The sequence below is a fragment of the Populus alba genome, chromosome 12 (genome assembly GCF_005239225.2).
Source record: "Populus alba chromosome 12, ASM523922v2, whole genome shotgun sequence".
Classification (NCBI taxonomy): domain Eukaryota; kingdom Viridiplantae; phylum Streptophyta; class Magnoliopsida; order Malpighiales; family Salicaceae; genus Populus; species Populus alba.
Window position 1 is genome coordinate 15,201,209 of NC_133295.1, and position 19,947 is coordinate 15,221,155.

The window sequence follows — 19,947 nt, forward strand, 5'->3', positions numbered from 1 at the left end:
CCCAGATAAAGGCCTTCAATTCCTTCATGCAGTGGTGTTTTAAAATCATCTGTTGTTGTTGTTGGTTAGTTTAGGACAAATTAGCAACAGTGGCTTTTGTTTTGATTTATCCAGTGGTGCACGTGTGGATGGATACCCAACCCAAGTGTTGCCTGTTGGATGGGTTTTTGTGCGCACAACTTTGTGTGGAAGATGGCGACACTCTCTCTTCTTCCTTTCTAATTAACTAAACCTTGCACGGGTGCGTGGGTGAGTGCGTGGGTGAGTGGGTTACCCCTCCTCTCTCTCTCTCTCTCCCCCCCGCTGCCATCATCCGTTCTTGCATTGAAACTCTCGAGATAATGATGTTACCTCACGCCCCACCTCTCCCTTGAACTCTCTTTTAACCCCTTTGATTTCACGTGCCCTCCTTGTTGTTTTCATACATGGCTACTACTTCATTTGTCGACTGCTTCCGTAATAATCATCACCCCTCCATCCTTTTTCTCCCTCAAAAGGGCCTTTGTTTCTGAACTCACCTTTAATAACCCTTTTCATGCACTCTCTTTCAGCAGATACTGCACTTTAGCCCTCCACTCTTGACCTACAATGATTTGTCTTTCCTGGCTAGTGAGTGGAAGAAAAGCCATCTCATCACAGCCTTTCATTGTTCGTATCATTTGCTGCTATATATATCGTGTAGCCTTTTCATCTGCTCATCATGATCAACAGTTTAGATAGAAAATGACATGCATTACCTCAACATTGTGCTTCCTTGATTTTTTCTCATCTCATGCTTTGCCACGTTCTTCGATCATCTCTCAAGTCTCGACCATGCATGCAGTGCTAGCCAGTGATCAATTCCTACACTTGTATATAAAAGCCCTCCAACTTAAGATGAAACAAGTGCTGATCAAAGGTTGAAACCAGCCCAGTTGATATATAGAAAAAGGAAAAAAAAAATACTACAAACCGAGAAAGCTTGAATCATTTGAATTACAAGTCCATTGCTGGGTCCAATAGGATCAGGTGTAGCTAGCCGAAGGATATCTCTCCATGAACTGACCCTAGCTAGCTAGCTCTTCAGTGTGGTTATGGCCCTACAAGGCAAAAGCCGAACCAACACACCACGTGTTTAAGTCATCGAGTAAATGGGGGGGGGGGGTTGATCTCTCAAATCCTAAATTCTTGAATAATTAAAGTGAAAGATTTGGGTACGCAGACTAAGTTGCTCCAACAACACCTTCGTCTGCTTCATTTTATATGCTCCTTGGCCCCCTCTGAGAATATTTACAAATGCTTGATGCCATCCCTGCTTTCCCATCACAACCACCACATCATCAAAAGACAATATTAGCTTCAGCTTTTTGAATGGTCCTCTTTTGTCAGGATATCAAGTAGACTAGGCCCAAGTACCGTCTCCTTTTTGGGCCAGCAAGAGCTATCCAAAACTTCCAAGGAAACCTACATATGGGCTTCTGAGCTAGCTCCCATTACTGAGCCCAATGAGCAGACCTGGGGGCACACCCACCACCCTCAAAAAAGAAAAAAAAAAAAAAAAAAAAGAAGGGCAAAGACAAAGCTAGAAAGAAATGTCTTTTTGAAAAAAAAACATGTGTGATCGGCACGGCTATTTGAAAAGAGCTACCACACTCCCCAAAACCCTGGGAAATCTATCTCCAGTCATAGTTCCCTTCCATTCAGGATAATATTGGTTGCTCATATGACTAAAGCCCCTTTTAAAAGAATCCTGTAGAAACTCCTCATGGTCATGGCATCACTAATTTCAACCTCAGCATCCTTGTGTTCAACTTCAACAAGCACAAAATCAGCTCTCTACCCTCTCCCCCCCTCTCCTCTAATCCCATACCATAAAGCACCCAAATTTGGTCTCTCGACATGGATTCCTCAACTGTGTCTTGGTCCTTTCTCTCAATGGATTGGTTTAAAGCATCTGGGTATCTCATTCTCCCCCAATTTCGTTGCTAAAGGTAATGCCCTTTTCATCTGGGCTTGCTTTCTTTAAGTTTCTTATGGGTTAATTCGGTTTCGCTTGTTCGTTTTCTTGTTGTTTTATTCTTGTTGACATGTGGTGGTGGTACAGAGAGGAAAGGAAGGTGTAAGGGTCAGGTGATTCATGCATCTTTGTTCGGTGTTGGGGCTCCTGAGGCTCTGGTTATTGGTGTGGTGGCTCTGCTGGTTTTTGGCCCCAAAGGTCTTGCTGAGGTTAGTTGTGCAACTTATTTGCTGCTTTGCCCCTTTTAAAAGATTTTATGTGGCAAAAAGTCTGGCAATGCTGGAAGGGTTAATGTAACTCTAGATAAGCATCATTTTGTTTCTGTTGTTATTTTATTTTTGCACTTGAAAGTGTTTGCTCATCTCACCCTTTTTAGCAATTCTATGAGACAAGGATTGTTAAATTGCTTGCTACCTATGTTATGGAGTTCCGTATGAGCCAGTAAAGTTAGAAAACCCTATGCCTTTTATTTTCCATCAATTTGAAGATTGTTTGGTGCAGCATTAAAAACTAAATCTAGAACCCTGTCCAGGTATCTTGACGACTCTGTAGTGCCTTTTTCGTTTCTGTAGCAATTAACTGCCAAGTTTTAGAGTGCATGTTTTATTAATTTTCCTGTTGTCTGAAAAGAAAAGATTCTTGTGGTGTCTCCATTGAATTATCTAAATGCAGGTTGCACGCAATCTAGGGAAAACTCTACGTGAATTTCAACCCACAATTAAAGAACTTCAGGTTGGTCATTGTAACTTTAGTTTTAATGGAATTGTTCCTGCCAGGTATTTGTGTAATTGTATATAGTTGATTCGACCCTTTAAATTTAATATAGGAGGTGTCAAGGGAATTCAAGAGCACCCTTGAGCGAGAGATTGGGCTTGATGAAATTTCAAATCAAACTCAAAACACATATAGCTCCAAGATAACAAACACCGCATCAAACCCTTCATCAGCTGGCAGCACCGATATTTCTCCCACCGTGACTGACCCTAGTGAGTGATCTTTTTTAAGTAATAGCTGCTACTTTCCTTTGATACCATTAGTGGTCTCAGATTCAGATGGTGATATTTGACTTCTAGTACTTCATACTATACTATTAATTAGTAAATTGACATTTACATTTTTTTACTCCTTTACCGAACTTTTTGGATCTGATAGCATTGGAGCATGAGTAAATACTAGTACGCTTTCTTTAGCATATGTAAACTCTTATCAAAGTTGGTTTGTTCACTGACAGTTGCTAATTGCTATAAACCACAAATGAAGGTTTAAGAATGACATTTCTCTGTAGCACTGTTCATGCCATTTGGCAGTTTTCTTCTCAAAGTTTATCAAATATAATTTGAACCTCAATCCTTCTAAATTGTAGAACCAACCATGTTTCCCTGAACAAGTAGCTGAACGTCTTAAGTGGATAAGGATCAAGAATCGAAATCTAGGGTCGAAATAAGTGATCGTTTAAAACCTTCCTCTCCAAAGCTGATTTATGCACCTCATTGACGGGAATAACCATGGTTACTTAGCAGGATTGGTTTGAATAGCTTCGGTCATTGTTTTCAATGGACTCAAGTAGTGGTTGTTTTCTTGATTGAATAATCAAGTCACTACAAAATACTGTGGTTTCCGTTTCCCAATATTAACTATGGCTTCACTACAAGACTGATGAGAGACATTGTCTTCTGTTTAAAATAATTTAGATGGTGCTCCATCCCCAAACAGAGCGTATACCAGTGAAGAGTACTTGAAAATCACAGAAGAGCAGCTAAAAGCATCCGCTGCTGAACAACAGGGTCTGTCAACCCCTCCAGTAGAAAGTCAGTTGGAACCTGAAACTCAGCTTCGGCCACAAGGTTAGCCATTCTTCCTACTAAATTTGTTCTCGTACATCTATCTCTGTGTTTCCCACTCCCTAAATTTCCTTACATCTTTTATATGAACTCAACTCAGAGTCCGTCAAAGAAACTGCTGGTGCGACGCCTTCTCCAGAAAAGCCAGAAAATGAAGTGCAAAACTCTTAAGTAACACAGCGGAGAAGAACTGCTGCAGCTGTCCATTTTTTGATGTCGGAGAGGAGACTGCCTAAGCATGAATTAATCAGGTGCTCAAGAACGAGAGCAATGGAGCTCTATCCTCTCTCTTTTTGGGCGGAAGAGTGAAACAACAAGAGAGTAGCCTTTAGGAATTCTATATGAAGAGGATATTGTGAGGATGAACAAGTGTATGATTCTTGAATATGTTGTAAAATATTAATTTTTTTGTGTTAATGAAGCTTTCGGAATTAATTAGGTGCCCTTTTGTTCTGCCTCAATGTCATGTTCTGTTCAAGGAGATTACTCCACACTCCATCGTCAGTCTCAAGTCTCAACTATCAAGTGATCCCACGGCCTCTTGAATACTAGATGTGAATGTTCCAAATAAAAGTAGTACTTGATTTGATCCCGTACAAGTTGATCTGCCCTTTGTAAGTCTATAGCATGGAGTTCGCAATTGGAATTCAGAGGCTGCGGCAAATCAATTCAATTCAATACATCTGCTTCTCGTAATGTAGTGCCGGATTCTGCACGAGGAGAGAGTAAAATGATGGCAATTATTGCAGTATCCTCACTTAAGCTCTTCTGTAAGGCCGTATTTTTTGCCCTCTTTTCTCCGCTGCACCTTTTGGCCTAGGTGTAAGCAAAAAAACTCAATTAAAACAAGAAAATAATAAAAAAAAAATAACTAAAAAATCCGAATCATAAAAAAAAAATGATTAAACAATTAGAAATTTTTTATAAGAAAAAAATTGATCAAGTTTGGTTTAGTTTTGATTTTGAAAGATTAAAACTAAATTAACCACCAAACCGAATCAATTTAAAAATCACTAAAAAACTAAGGTACTATGAATAAAAAGAATTGCATTCTAACCCTAGCAATTAGCCACCAGCCACCCCCATCCACAATCATAATTAATATCTTTGTATTTCAATCTCTCAGTCTCCCGGTCTTAGGTTTGGTCTTCTCTCTTCATTCTTTTGCAGGGGATGCTAAGGTGGCCCGAGAAACATTGAGTTATGTGTGCAATGTACCGTACATATTATAAAAACTTGAACCATTGAGTGAGCATGGCTTTTTTTCCCATCAAACCCCCTGTGATGACTTCCTAGCCGCCTTCTCTTGTTAGTTTTGTTTTACGCTTTTTAATTGATTTTTTTTACTATATTATTTCAGGGATAGTCATTTATTGGTAGTTAATATCTAGAAGAGAAACAAGGCCGGTAAAGCTTCATCCATTGTTTAACCCTTTTGTCTTTTTGTAGTTGCACCTTCATTTATTGGTTTTTTCTGGTTTGGAATCTTAAATAATCCAACTGAATAAGAAGTAATTGGTTTAAATTGATTTTGGTTTGATTTCAATTTTAAATTTTATAAAAAAATTAAGGTTGGTTCTTTTATTTAAACAAAAATCAAATCAAACTAAAAATACTCATTCCTAACCTAAATAGTAAAAGTTTGGTGCGGTTTTTCTTGAGTTGTTGAGACGTGAAAGGTCAATTAAAAACCATTTCTAAACACTTAAAAGAAACATCAAATCAGTTGAAAAGTAACTCATACTAGTTGTCATCTATTCTGGTCCCTTTTATTGTTTTGCAACTACAGGGAAAAAAAGAAAAAAGAGACGCCGATATGGAATTTTCTTTTCATTTACATTAGCTAATTAGCTAGCTGGGGGGGGGGGAGGATTTTTTATGCAAGTGTTTCTTTACAGCTAATTCATAGGTCTGTGGGATTCAAAATCTAGATAATCTCCATTTACCTGCCCGCTATAACCATACACATCAAAGACCTTGTCTTCTGAGGGCATATTCCCACCCTCTCGTCCTCTACAGCCTTCCATTGGTGATGATGCCCAAGGGGCTGGGGTTGAAGGGTTAGCACTAGAGGCCTCTTGGTTTAAACTGAAAGTACTTGGATTCTGAGGAGAATTTCCAGCTGGCCTTCTGCTGGAGGAATTGGCTGCTGTCAGAGAAATCGATACTGTTTGCTGCTGCATTTGCTGCTGGTTCTTCATTGGTGACTTAGGGCGTAGAGCCTCTATATCAGGGGTAGTCACGACAAGATGAGGCGCCTCAGGAGGAGGATTTCTTCCACCCCCTCCTTGCCAAACTTTGCCATCCTTGTCAGCAAAATTCCTGATGTACGCCTGAAAGTTACCAAATCTAGGTTTAGCGTACCAAAGAGGAACTAGGATGACAAGCATGAACAAATCATTCATATTAGTAAACAAGTGTCGTAACACCAAAAATTGCTATTCCATTAAACAGCTGAAGTCTTAGATTGTTGGCCAGCACATTATGAGAGTCCACGTGAAGGGAAAAAGTGTGTTATGATTAGAAGTAATCATGTTTCTGAATGATACTGTACCTCAGCATTGAAATTTGATGATGATAATCCTTTACCAGCAGTCAGCCAACCAGATCGAATGTTGTGATCTTCACCAAAGAGCTCAAGCCTTCTGCGGCCTAGAGAGAAATGCTCAATTATCCGATACATGTCTTCAGGCTTTTGAGTTGAACCTGCAATTCCAGTGCCATAAAACACATTAATATGTCTCACAGCATCACCCATTTTAAGGTGACGCTTTACAACATTCTTGTAAATTTCCAGCTGAAGGAAGCATGTATTGTAAACGTCAGATTTTATAACAAATAAAACAAGAACAAAAAATGAGGAATGAATGCATGCATAACAAAATCCTTTATTATATTGTGAGAACAGACGGACAGCTAGCAGTAAAACAGAAAGTTATGCAGCAGCTCTTCAATTTCTAATCTAGATCATTCACAAACCAAACACAGGTGTAGTTATGTGGACTCATACCAACCAGAGCCAAAAATTTCAACGAGGAAATACACTGACCATAAGGAGGTTCCTCAGCAATAATTACATCAGTATCAATGTTAGCATGGATGATGTGACCATCAGTGCTGCGGCGAACAGTTCCTTTTATACCCATCAAGCAGTGTTCCTTCATTTCAATGACAAGGCAATAAACAGTCAAGGAAAAAAATAAATCCACTTGTGAGAAGTCAAAGATGGGGAAAGCTGCCCACTTTTACAATGCAGAAGAAAAATCAAACACCAACCTTTGAATGCTGAAACAAAGTATGGGAATCATGTCGGAGCCCTGGAGTTGCGTTGCTTTTGTTGGTCTTCACCCAGCAAATATCTTCGCATCTCCGAAATCCCCACTGCAGTGATGGAAAACTGAATTAAATTATATAAATTACAGATTATTTTACAACAGATGATTCGGGCGGAGCCAAAAAGAAAAGGCCAAGCAATTGTCAAATTCAAATCTGACAGTACAACTGATTTAACAGAACATTTATGAGGAGCCAAAAATGAATGGGTAAGCCATTGTCAAATTCTAAATCTAATGGCTGAATACCTTCTTTAAACAGCGGCGGCCTTGCTCAAGACCAACACCATCACCCACCCAGAGGAAGATAAAAGAAGGCGTATCTGCTATTGCCTGTAACCACATGGGGGAAAAAATACTTTAAACAAGTCTGGAGAAATAGGAATATAACATCTATTTATAAGAGAACAATGCAGCTTATATCTACACTTTGAACATTAGCAACTGATGGCCCTGTTACCAGTATGAATAGCCTTTGCATTCCAACTGCACTTTAATGGCATGCAATCACTCTTTAGCAAGTAGAGCAGTCAATTCTTAATCAAGGTAACAAAAATACAACTACTCATTTTCTATGAAAGGCAACTGCAAGGAAAAGAGAGTTGGAAACAATGTACCTCAATCTTAAGATTTAGTATTTCTTCAAAAGTCCAATACTCCACATGGTCAGCAACACCAGGAGCTCGATGAACATATTCCTCCCATGGAGGGTCCACCAGAATAACATCAAACTTGGTTCCAAAGAACTCTGGAGACAGCTCAAACTCATGCAGGTTGCATTTCATGTACATGGGAGGAGAAGCAGATTTAGACACAATCTCATCCTTTTTCTGTATAAGCTCCCTAAGCTTGGGATAATCCTCTACAACATTGGTCAGCTCTAGCTCTCTGATGAAGTTCTGGGGTCGCATACCAGTATCAACAAAATTCTGTGAGTAATCATTCTGCTCTCCTCTTGAAGGAGCTTTACCTGGAGGACCGTTGTTTCTAGGAAGAATCCAACCCCCGGCATTTTGATCTGGTGGTGTTCCTCGTCCTACTGGTCCTGAAGCATTAAAACCAGGACCAGGTATGCTTGGAGGCATTCCCCTTCCAGGTCCTGCTTGATTAAAAAACATAGCAGGGTTTGAAGGAGTTGTTCCCATGTTAGGGGGGAATCTTGGCGTTGTGGGCCCAGGAGGAACAGCAGAGAGAGCAGGGGGGACACCAAGCATATTCATCTCCACACCTCGGGCGCCTGCCCAAACAACTGGTGAGGAAAATGGTGGAATGTAGACACCTGGACTAATTTGAGGACATGGAGCAGGTGACATACTAGGAGCAAGAGGCTGAAGTGCTCCAGGTGGTTGCATTCCAAGAGACCCAAAAGGTGATCCCATTAATGGCAACGGGAGTGTAACCTGTTGGTTATCTCTCCCAGCAGGCCTCCCCCTTCCTCCTCTCCCTACTCTACTTCCTTTTACTCCCTGTGGAGGACCTCTGCCAAAGGAACCTGGATCCTGGTTTCTATATGGAGTCTGTGAACCACTGCTAGAACTTTGACCACCAGCACCGCGACTGGGCATGCCCCCCTTTTGGCCTCTCCCTTTCCCTACCTGGTACTCAACGTCATCCCTCCAAGAACTCGGATCTTGCAATGGCGCATCATCATCCATATACTTGTCCTTTGAGTCTCCAACAAAAGGTGAGTCATTCCTTCTTGCCCTTTCACCTTGCATGTACGCCCACTCTTCAGTGTTTGGTGCTGATTTTACATCAGACTGCTGACTGACCTCAATCCTCCTAGAAAAGTTGGATCTAGCCTCTGGTCGTCCATGATCAAGGGGGACCTCTATCACATCATAATTATCATTTGAAATCCCAAAATTTGATGAGGTTTTCACAGCTTCACCCCTGCTTCGACCATGAGGCCTTTCACTGTCATTCCTTTCACGAACATGTCTTGGCTCCCAGTCTCTTCCACGATCATAAGCAATGTCCCCGTCTTTTGGCTCCCTGTCATTACCAGAAGGTTGTCTTCTTTTCCAGTTCTCTTTGGAACTTTCCCGATCCCTATTCCTGTCATTCCAGCTGTCCTCCCTGCCTTTTGATCTATCATCCCTGTAGCCATCCTTTTCTTGATCCTTCCGTCTTGTGTCAACATTTCTTTCACACTCTATTTCAGAATGTTGAGATTCTTGATGATGCCTAATGCTCCTCTCGGGAGTCCTGGACCTATTAGACCGCCCTACTTCTCTTGTACTTTTATCTCCCACCCATGTGTTTCCATCTTCTTCTGCATTGGAGGACCTTTCACGGCTTTCAGAAACATCTTTTCCAGTGGGAGTTCTCTGCTCTCTATGCTTCTCAATTTTCTCCCGACCTGATCTATCTTCACGGGTGATAGGACTAGCCCCGTTATCTTCTTTGGCAGCTTCTGACCTGCTTTTACTCTTATTCTTCTCCCTGTCTGCATCAGCTCTTTTGTCATCTTTGTTGCTGGTTTTGGCACCCTTTTCACTGTTTGAATCCAAACCTATGCTTTTACTCTCACTAGGTTCGATTCTAGCACTTCTTTCTTTAGACTCGTGATTGGAATCAGACATCTTTCCACTTATGAAATCAGACTTTTCATGATGATTTTCTTCGGCTTTTCTGTTGGAGTCAGATTCATCCCACCTTCTCCTAGAATTTTTCCCTGTCTCAGCAGAACCGTGACCTTTCTCTCGGCTGCTATCCTTCCTTTCTGAATATCTAGAATCTCTACCCAGTGCCTTTTCACTCTCTCCATCATAGGATCTTTCTTCTCTACTTTTACTTGCCTTACGGGAACTCTCATGCTCCGAGATCTTTGATATCATTTTCCTTCTCTCGCTTTCATCAGGGCGACCATGGCCTTTACCAACAGACTTGTCACCTCCACTCTGCTTGTTCTCTAATTCTCCATCCTGATACCAACTGCTCAATTTTTCCAAACTACTTTCCTCCTGTTTTTTCTTCATCTGCTTAGACCGCATCTCTTTTCTCGTCTCATAATCATCTTCATCACTACCCACTTTACTTGACCCACCACCACCTGACCTCTTACGACTATCATTCCTGTCCCCGCCTGAAGTTCTCCTTCTCCCACCCCCATCGAATCCTTCAGCATCCTCCCCATTGGTGGACATCCTAGACTTGATAGAACTGTGTTTCCTCTTATCACTCACATCCCATTCTTCATCATCCCCGCCCCTATCACTCTTCACATCTGAACTATCTTCTACATCCTTTCTCCCATAACTACGACTAGAACGTTCAGGCGACTCCATGGCAATCAATAAAAGAACTATTCAAGGATCAACAAAAAACAGTGACAACGAGATTAAAAGAGTTGAAATTTACAAATTAAACAAACTCTATAAAACAGAAAATTTCTAGAGGTATAATATTATCATCCCTGCCCTGCCCCTCTTCCTCTGAGATTGAATTCCTCATCTTAGAGACTGAAGAACAAAAAAAGGATTAGGGTTTTTCGTTCTTGGGCTACAGAGACTAGTTTCAAATTGCTGCTTCCACCTTTGACATTTGCATGCCTGGGCCGTGCCAGGTATAATATGAGCTGGGAAGTCTGAATGGGCCTTCTTCTTTAGCTGGAGCCCATATTAGGTACAGTTTGCATCGCAGAACTGATAATATGTTTTCTTCAAGCGGTTAAGTATAATTACGTTGTTAATCTTGAAGCTTAACCCACAAATCATATCATGTTATGAAGAATGCATGTATAATTAGAATTAACAGATTGTATGATAACATTGGAATTGAAACATGGACAGATTATATGCCTTGTCATGGTAGCATGACAAGGCATGAGCGGGGAGCCAACTCTACATGCCATCATAGCATTCAATGCCATGTATAGATGGACATAGTCACATGACGGATCCATTATTAAATAATCAGTAGTAATTATTAATTAATCCAACAACTAATATTGTTGATGGTATGCATACATACATAACTAGTGGCTGCTGAAGTTCATGTCATGGGTCAGTCAGAATTGATGAGCATCCATGATAGATATTAGCTATGCGAGGCTGATGAGCAATAAATTGCCATTCTAAGGGGAAGAAGAGCTACCGAGCTAGCTACCCAACAAAAAAATATATACATCCCAGTGCCCCCACACACTAATCTTAGACCAAAGGCAAGGTTTTTTTTTATCATTTTAAAGGCAATAAAGTAAATTAATTGTACTTTCAAAAGCGAAAACCTTAAATCGTCTATAAGCGCCTGGTTTTTTTTTTTTCCTGCAAAGACATTTTTGTAGTTTAAATCTTCATAAAAAGGAAGGAGAAGATCCTCCTACTCCCATCAGGCAGGCAGCTATCTTCGGTTCGAGGCGTAACAACACGTACGATTCCAATATACAGTGCACATGAGTCATGATCTACGTTGTGATCTGCATTGTTTTTACCTTCTTTCTTTTTTTGAAATCAAGGTTTTTACCCTTCCTCTTTTAGTTTAATTTGTTTTGCGCACACACACTCATAAACTTTGATTTACAGATTGGGTGGTAGAAAATTTGAAATCAAGGTTTTTACCCTTCCTCTTTTAGTTTAATTTGTTTTGTGCGCGGACACACACTCATAAACTTTGATTTACAGATTGGGTGGTAGAAAACATCATTAGCTGTTAAGCATCTTAATTTCAACACCAATATCACATTACGAGGATGCCCATAAAAATAAATTAATACACACACGTAGAAACATTTATATATAATTAACTCCCCTCACGAGCATTTCCAGAAAGAACTCACGGGACAGTAGTGCTCTTCAAGCAACAGAGATTTTGATCGGTTCTTGGACAACATTAACGACATTTACCGGAACATTCTAATCTGTAACGAGTAAATTATTATCATGCATGAATGAATGGATGGATGGATGTTATCCAAGAACCAGCAAAACTCCTCTTATGGCTGCGTCCAGATATTATCCCATTCAATTAACCTCCGCAACAAACTCCTTGTCCTCCTCCAACCTCTCCATAGCTCCAGCTTCCAAGCTTATCTCCGCATCAATACTCCCTCCACCACTCTTCCCTCGATACAGATACACCATTCCATCGAACCTGTTATTGACTCCACTCCTCACCGTCTCTGGCTTTCCCCACCCAAAATCCACCTCATAAACTGGAAACCTTGGCGAGCTCCCAACAGAGACACAGTTAACACCCGCATCTTTGAACTGAAATATCTTTGGTGACCTCTCAAACTGCCTGTTACGCTCTTCAATGGCTTTAGCATCGTGCATCTCGATGGCTTTTTGTATCAAGGAAGCTCCAAACTCAGGTGGGTTCATCGACAGCAACCCGACAGCGGTCACCGTGTATATGGCCTGAATTAGGTTACCAAAGTAACTTTCCGGCATGGGCGGGTCGACCCTTTTGCGGCAGTCAGCAAAGACAGTGAAGACCGTGTGGTCTTCAGGCTTAAGCTGACGCGCTTGTATTACATGGCGCCACATATGGACAGCAAGTGATTGAAAAGTCGAGAATGGTTTTGAGCCGTCGGATGGTGGGTTTGAGTTGACTTTTGACTTGATCTTGTCAATTGCTGATTCAGAGAATTTGAAGACTCGCTCTCTGAGTGGCGGATCAACAGGCTTAGCGTCAGCAGTGCCGTTGGATGATGCATTTTGTGGGTCCTGATCTGGCGGTGGTGGGTGTAGCTTTACCTTAGTGTTTCTCACTTTGGTGCGGTCCAGGAAAGGCAAGACAGTGACTGAAGGCAGCCCACTGCAAATCTGGGCCCATGAACTCATAAAATGCCACGTGGAGGTCCCATCAATGATGGCATGGTTGAAGGCCAGCCCCATTGCTAGTCCATCTTCCAGCTTGGTTAGCTGCGAGCAATATTTAGCAGCATCCTCAGAAATTAAGTCTTTTTAACCTAAAATATTTAGCTCACACTACATTCGAATATATATATATATATATATATATATATAGAGAGAGAGAGAGAGAGGATAGGGTTCTGATCGGGTTATGTGAAAACAAATTCATAGATAAATGTACACAAAGTAGTTGAAACATTATCTATGGAATCATATCTTAAAATTATTTCTTCTTAAATCAAATTTAATAGTTTTTTTTCAGGTCAAATTATGTATTTGAAAATTTTGAAAATTTATTTTTTAATTTTAAATTAATTTCTTTTATAATTTTAAATCATTTTAATACAATGATATTAAAATTAAATTTTAAAAATTAAAAATATATTATTTTAATATATTTTTAAATACAAAAACCACCGCAAAACAATTTAAAACACAACCAAAAAGCCGATGTCAACCCTTTTGCTTAAGTTTATGTTTTGCTTGCCTCCTGCATTAATTCTGCAGGTATCTACCAAATTAGATTAACATATTCTTAATTAGTAGCCAAAATTAATAGAAGGCATCTACTTAATTACATGCATAAATCAATTAATGTCTTACAAAATTGTAATCAAACGGGGTATGCTTCTGAAGAAGAAAGAAATGTTACGTACCTGTACCGACAACAATGGTCTGTGGAGTCCCTCAGAGTTCAAGATCCCATTGTAAGGTATGAGCTCCTTCAACGTGGAGGTACCCAGCTCAACAGCTAGATCCTCCACACTGATCCACTCAGCATTGGCCTCCACCACCTCAACACCCGCCATATCATCGTCATATTCTACACTGAGCACCCCTTCTTCATCTCTTGCAAGTTTCCCGGCCAGTTGGTAGAAATCCTCCAAGACAGCTCCAAGCCCATCCTTCAGCTTCCCTACCATGTCCTCATACTCATTTCCCTTATAAACCAACAACTTCTGGTTGTAGTGAAACGCAATGTATGGAAGATCAAAGGTCACCAATCGACATTCCCTTCTTCCTAGTTTTTTGCTGGGCTTGACATGGGATTTGCCAGTTATTTTCACCTTCATGATCTCCCCCTCCTTATATTCTGCCTTGGGGGCCACTGCTGATCGTTGATGGTATCCAGGAGTGTGCCCAATTAAAGCTGAGAAAGAAGCTTAAACTTCAACTCAGGACCTACACAAGACAGACAGATAATCTGTGTGGTTATGGAAAGCTAAAGAGAGAGACAAGGGATACTTATAGAAGAGATGATTCTGGTGTGGTTGGGAGTCATTAATGGATTTCATGGGAGCGGTTGTGTCCCATTAATATTTGGGATTTGATCAGACAGACTGTTAGTTAGGGAAGAACTTGATGAGATCGGTAAGAGAAAGGTACTTCTCTCACCTTACAAGTATTAACTGCCTGTTGCCAATTTATTTATGAATGCCAACATAAATCACCTCAAAATTTGTTTTCTCTGGCTAGCTAGTGCCCTGTACATTTCCTTGTCGGCAAATTAGGTTAGGAATTTCACATTGAATTTTATGATGATGGCCATCAAGATCAAGTCGAGAAATTCTCCCAGTACAATTTATAAGTTCACACATACATTTAGCAAGGACCGGCCAATTATGCGACGGAAATGAGGTTAGTAGATGAATAATAATTGCGGAGATTTTTAAGTTTAAATTTATATTCAATTACATTTAATTTTATCAATAAAAATAAAAATAATAAAATTTAAACTCGTTAAATTCCGCCTAAAAATATAAGATATAAAGGGAGGGTCAGGAATAATTCCAAGGTTCCATCGATGCAGGTAGAAGAAACCCCACGTCGAGCTAGCTCCTACCTGCGCATACGGAGATTAACTATTTAAGGCAATTAAAGCAATGACTTTAATTCCAGGCAATAAATGATTCACCTCCTAAATTATTTTCTAGAAAATAAAGTTGCCTGAAATGGCTTCCATTCCAGCTTGATGGCTGCCACTTCAATAAACATCCATTAACGACACTTTCATGTACATGACGGCTGCAGGTGACAATTGATCACAGCATCAGCACCGTCGTCGGCGTGTGGAGCCAGGGAGAATTGACTTTTGACAATTTATCCAAAATCTCTTTTGATCAGTAGAGTACCAACCACCAAGGCTTGGTTGCTGAAGCTCCAACATTCATTAATCTTGTTGAATCGCCTCACCACCACGCCACCTATTACCCTCTTCGTCTCCTCTTCTCTTTGTTTCCTATATCGTAACGCGCACCAAAAAAACTAGTTTATTTCTAATTCAACATTTTACCTTTTTTTAGATTAGATTAATATATTAATTAAGTTTGTAGACAGACACCGGGTTTGTAATTTGCTTGTTCTATTTTTCTTTGGAAATATAAACTATTGTGGCTTTATTTCAATAGAAAGTCTTTTATATATATTTATATATGAACAAACATCTAAAAAAACATTATAAGAACATAAATAATCCTATTTATGACATTAAATAAGCCAAAAATAGATTGAAAATAAAAAATTAACCCGAATTGATAAAAACCTCTCTGAGCTCAAATTTGTTATTACATGCAAAGCGAAAACCAAAAAACAACCCAATGAAACTTCCATCATTTAATGAAATCTTTTGATATTAAAATCAATTTTTTTTCATGGTTGAAATTGTTATCAACTGACCATTTTCTCTTTCATCGCTATTCTCAAACGAGTTTTTCTCTGTTCTCTTTAACCAAGAGACTGGAAATAAAAAGAATGAACTTTTGGATCAAAATAATAATTTTTAGTAATATATGGTTAACTAGCCATATATTTTCTTCATATTTCATATTTTAGTCTCATATCTTTAAATTTTATATTTTTATCATATCTTAAAGCCTAATTTCTTCTAATTAAGCTATAAAAGGGTATGAATGAATAAATAAAGTTAGTTATGAAGGCTATTCAAAATAAACTTGGCACAAAGAGTTTCTTGTTTCATTGTTGCTTAGTGCTAGAGGGTCAAGCAACTTGCAACCCTGGTGGTATATGTCGCACCCCAAAAAAATCAGCGCGCGACATCGGCTGGTGATTTTTCTCTCATTGTTGTTTGCTTGAATTTAGTTCGTTGGAGTCGCCACCTAGTAATTTATTGAAGGCTACTAGGAAACCGGATGCACTGGTCTTGTCAGAGATTCGCGGGTAAGTCCCGGTAAGGGACTGGTTGTGGTTAGAGAAGGTATTAGCACCATAACGCACCCTACCTGAGGTAAGCTACTTCGCAAGTTTGATGTGTTAAAGAAGTTTTAATAATTGTCTTTTCATCGGAAAATTAGAAATATCACTTACGTATAAGTTAATAATTCTTAACCGTGATCCGATCAAAATATTAAATTCTTCTTTAATATATTTGCAATTTTATCCTTAAAAAATATATACAAATAAATAAAACAAAATACAAACACACACATACACTTCCACTATTTTTGTTTCTTTTCTTTTCTTTTCTTTTTCTTTTCTTTTACATCTCTATTTACAAAATACAAAAATTCAAAAAAAAAATAAATAAATAAACAAACATTACATTAAAATTACAATAATAGCCCCAAAACAATATGAAATTACAAGAAACCCTTCTGCAAGTCAAAAAGTGTGCAGGAACAGTGGCGGCACGTGGGTCCCACGCGCCACCGCCACTGGCGGCGCGTGGGTACACGCACTGGCGCTGGAAAACCTCAAACAGCAGGGGCGCCTGGAGCGGCTTCTTCTCCGGTGTCTTCCTAAACCGCCGGGGACCTGCAGAACAAGAAAAGAAACGCACACCAGTCGATTTTAGTTTGATTTTTTGTCCAGATCTATTCTGATTTTTCGTTTTTTAGATCTACTTTCTGTCATCTTTCTTCATGGCGTCTGTTCGTTCCTTCTTCAACCGGTGGCAGATCGGGCGGCGGAGAGGAAGAGGTCGGGGAAGTGGCTGGTCGCCGGAGGCAGACAGGATTGAGATCTGTCGGCGCCGCTGTGTTGGGTGAAGAGGACAGGTCTGGCGGCGGCTGTGCTGCTGCTGGTGGCCGATCTATGCAAGGGGGGACGGCTCTGTGGAGCTGCTTCTCCGTTGCTGTTGGTAGCCGGCCGAGGGAGTGTGGGCGGCGCTGCTGCTGAGGAGATCGGGTCCGTGGCAGCGTTGGTGATCGCGGGTCTGCGGGGAGAAGCAGCTGCTGGGATGGGTCGGCCAGGAGGGGGTCTTGGCCGGACTGAGATGAAGAAGGAGCTGTGGTGATGCCGGTGGAGAGGACTGGAAAAGTGAAGAGGAAAAGAGATAAAGAGGGCTGTGTGGGGAAGATGAATCAACCGGCTGAGGGGGAAGAAGAAAAACTCAAAAACAGTGGGGGGATGGTGAGCGGCGGCATGGAGAAAAAAAAGGAGATGAGGCTCCGGTGGATTTTTAAGGGCCGGCCAGTTTTGAAAGGGAGCGGGTTCGGTTCTTTGGCAAAGAGAGAGTATTGGTTTTTCCTTTGGATCCGAGGGGTCGCCGCTGCTTGGCTCCGGGTGAAGGAGAAAAAAAAAAGCAAGGGGTGGGGGGCTGCTGTGTTTTTTTTGGGTAGAGTTAAGTTTAGGTTTAGGGTTTTTTATGGTTTCTTCCCCTTTACAAAATTGCCCCCCTCCCAAAAATCAGTTTAGCATGGTATTTATAGGAAAACATTTGCTAGGTTTTTCAACTTAGTCCCTCAACTTCTTTTTTTTTTTTGTAAATTTTGATTTTTCTTATTTTTTTGTATTTTTTGAAAACGAGCAATATCAACGTCGACTCAAATGCGAAAAATCAATGATTTAAAAATGACGCGTGAAAAGTCGAACGCGTTTGAAAATCTTTTAACAATTTAAATTCTTTTTTAGACGACGTTGAAAATGCTAAAATGACGAAAATATATTAAAAAACATATTTTTTGGATTTTCTTTGTTTTTCTCAATTTTTTTGGATTTTTTGAAAATATATCAAAACATGGGTCAAAAATTGGGTAGCAACAGTATAGGTATTGAGAACACTGACCACCTTTCATTCATTGTGATCTTACTTGGAATATTTGGATGAGAATTCTATCTTAATGGGGAATTAGTGGATGTTTTCCTAGGTATTTGGATGACATGTTATATTGATGGTCTGCACTGGTTACTGGATTTTTTTTAAAAAAAAGCTTGGAAGCTTTTATCCTTCTACACAACTTAGAATATATGGCTAGATCGAAATAATATTGTCTTTTAGGAGGGTATTGCATATCTTGGTTCCTGCTTTATCTTGATCTTTCACCGTTTTTTTATTAACTGAAGTCTTATAATCACCGATTCACATATTCGGAATCTAAATTTCTAATTAGTGCAAATAATATTAAAATTTGGACAAACGACACAAGATTTAATGATGTTTTGATTTGTTTTGTTCGTTTTTCTTTTTCGTATCTCAACATAAGTTTTTTCATTTTGTTTTTATGGTTATTGCCTAAATAACCATGTTTTTAATGGAAATCAATCATGAAAAAAAAGAAGATGTTGTGGATCATCACAGGGTTGGCTTATATTTGTTGAAAAGAATTGTGGTATTACTATTTTCAACCCCTAATTCAATGCAGGTTTCATTCGTCAACTCCTCCAGTAGTCAGTAGAGCTTATCTTCATTAAGGGATTGAGATTAATGACGACATCAAGTGTCCCCTTCCTTAATTATGTCCGGGTGAGGAATACGTTTGATCTTGTAGAGTCATCGAAGGGAGAGTTGCTATTTGTTAAGAGGATTTGAAGAATTAAGAAAGACGACGAGTTTCAGGATGTAATTACCTCAAAGTTAGTTTGAAGTCTTTAAACTTGTAGAGCCAGATTCTTTAAACAGCAGTAGTCGTCAACAAATTAAGATCGTTGAGAGAGATGGAGAGCTTACAAGGTGAAGATGCAACTATTCCATGTCGGTTTCGGCTTTAGACTTCCCTGGATGCCTACCAAACTCTATTTACTTCACTGATGACTGCATTCTCCTTCGGCGTTGTGAGCCTTTTGGGCCTCGTGACATTGGCGTTTTCAACATGCATGGAGGATGGAAGTATTCTATAACACTCCAAAATTAATAAATATAAATGAAAATAATAATAAAATAGTTTTTTTAGTAAATTGTAATGAAATTACTATCGATAAACTTGCAATGAATTTTACTGATAAAAATATTCTCTTAATACATATCAAGAGAATTACAGTAAAAAAAAAATTAAAACAAATCTAAAAAGTACGATGACATGTCATTTATACCAACAAAATTACCATTGGTAAACTCGTTGGTAAATTATTCACAACTCCCTGACATCGTTCATCATATCAATTACCAATGAATTTTTAAAATAACTATAGAACTGTTCACTTCTCAATTGTACTGTTAATTATTGTTCTTTATAGACAAAATCATCGACGGGTTTTTTTCTTGTGGGATCAATTTTTAGTTGGTTTATTTATAGGATTTTTAAATAGATTTTAATTATTTAATTATTTTTCTAGTTTTGTTAAATAGATTTTTTAAAAATATATATTTTAAAATAATCACCGATAAAATTGCATACGGTATTTTTTGTTGGTTATATGACAAGCTTTCTAAGAAAAATACTGACAAAAATGAAGTGGGTAAATTTTTTTTCAACGTGTTTTTCCCGTAATTTTTTTTTACCTATAAATAATTCACCAGCATGGCATTTTTATCTATGATTTCTATAAATTAATTATTAATAAAAAAAATATAGATACTAATAAAAAAAATCTATCAATAAATATAAAAATTCTGATAATAAATCATCGATTTATAATCTTGTCCATTGAGTGGAGCTAGGTAGCCGTTTATTAATCTTCTTGGCTACCGCTAAGGTCTGCGTCTACCGCTTTTATTAATCGATGGTATGCATGTCGTTTTCCCT

General features: G+C 39.2%; 3 protein-coding genes across 3 annotated transcripts; 1 reads left to right on the forward strand and 2 right to left on the reverse strand.

Annotated features, from left to right (window-relative positions):
• The first annotated feature begins 1,648 nt into the window (after positions 1 to 1,648).
• Positions 1,649 to 4,275, forward strand: LOC118060484 (sec-independent protein translocase protein TATB, chloroplastic). The gene is made up of 6 exons (XM_035073702.2): positions 1,649 to 1,970; positions 2,084 to 2,205; positions 2,669 to 2,728; positions 2,823 to 2,982; positions 3,688 to 3,840; positions 3,938 to 4,275. The coding sequence occupies exons 1-6, from the start codon at positions 1,745 to 1,747 to the stop codon at positions 4,006 to 4,008; spliced, it is 792 nt and encodes a 263-aa protein (XP_034929593.1). The 5' UTR covers positions 1,649 to 1,744; the 3' UTR covers positions 4,009 to 4,275.
• A 1,286-nt stretch (positions 4,276 to 5,561) lies between these two features.
• LOC118060483 (N6-adenosine-methyltransferase non-catalytic subunit MTB) lies at positions 5,562 to 10,704 on the reverse strand. The gene is made up of 6 exons (XM_035073700.2): positions 7,787 to 10,704; positions 7,419 to 7,502; positions 7,114 to 7,218; positions 6,887 to 6,995; positions 6,392 to 6,543; positions 5,562 to 6,170 (listed from the first exon to the last, which is right to left on the reverse strand). Exons 1-6 carry the CDS (start codon positions 10,457 to 10,459, stop codon positions 5,736 to 5,738), a joined length of 3,558 nt encoding a protein of 1,185 aa, XP_034929591.1. The 5' UTR covers positions 10,460 to 10,704; the 3' UTR covers positions 5,562 to 5,735.
• A 1,084-nt stretch (positions 10,705 to 11,788) lies between these two features.
• Positions 11,789 to 14,419, reverse strand: LOC118060482 (BAHD acyltransferase DCR). The gene is made up of 2 exons (XM_035073699.2): positions 13,684 to 14,419; positions 11,789 to 13,036 (listed from the first exon to the last, which is right to left on the reverse strand). The coding sequence occupies exons 1-2, from the start codon at positions 14,098 to 14,100 to the stop codon at positions 12,134 to 12,136; spliced, it is 1,320 nt and encodes a 439-aa protein (XP_034929590.1). The 5' UTR covers positions 14,101 to 14,419; the 3' UTR covers positions 11,789 to 12,133.
• Between the last annotated feature and the right edge of the window lie 5,528 nt (positions 14,420 to 19,947).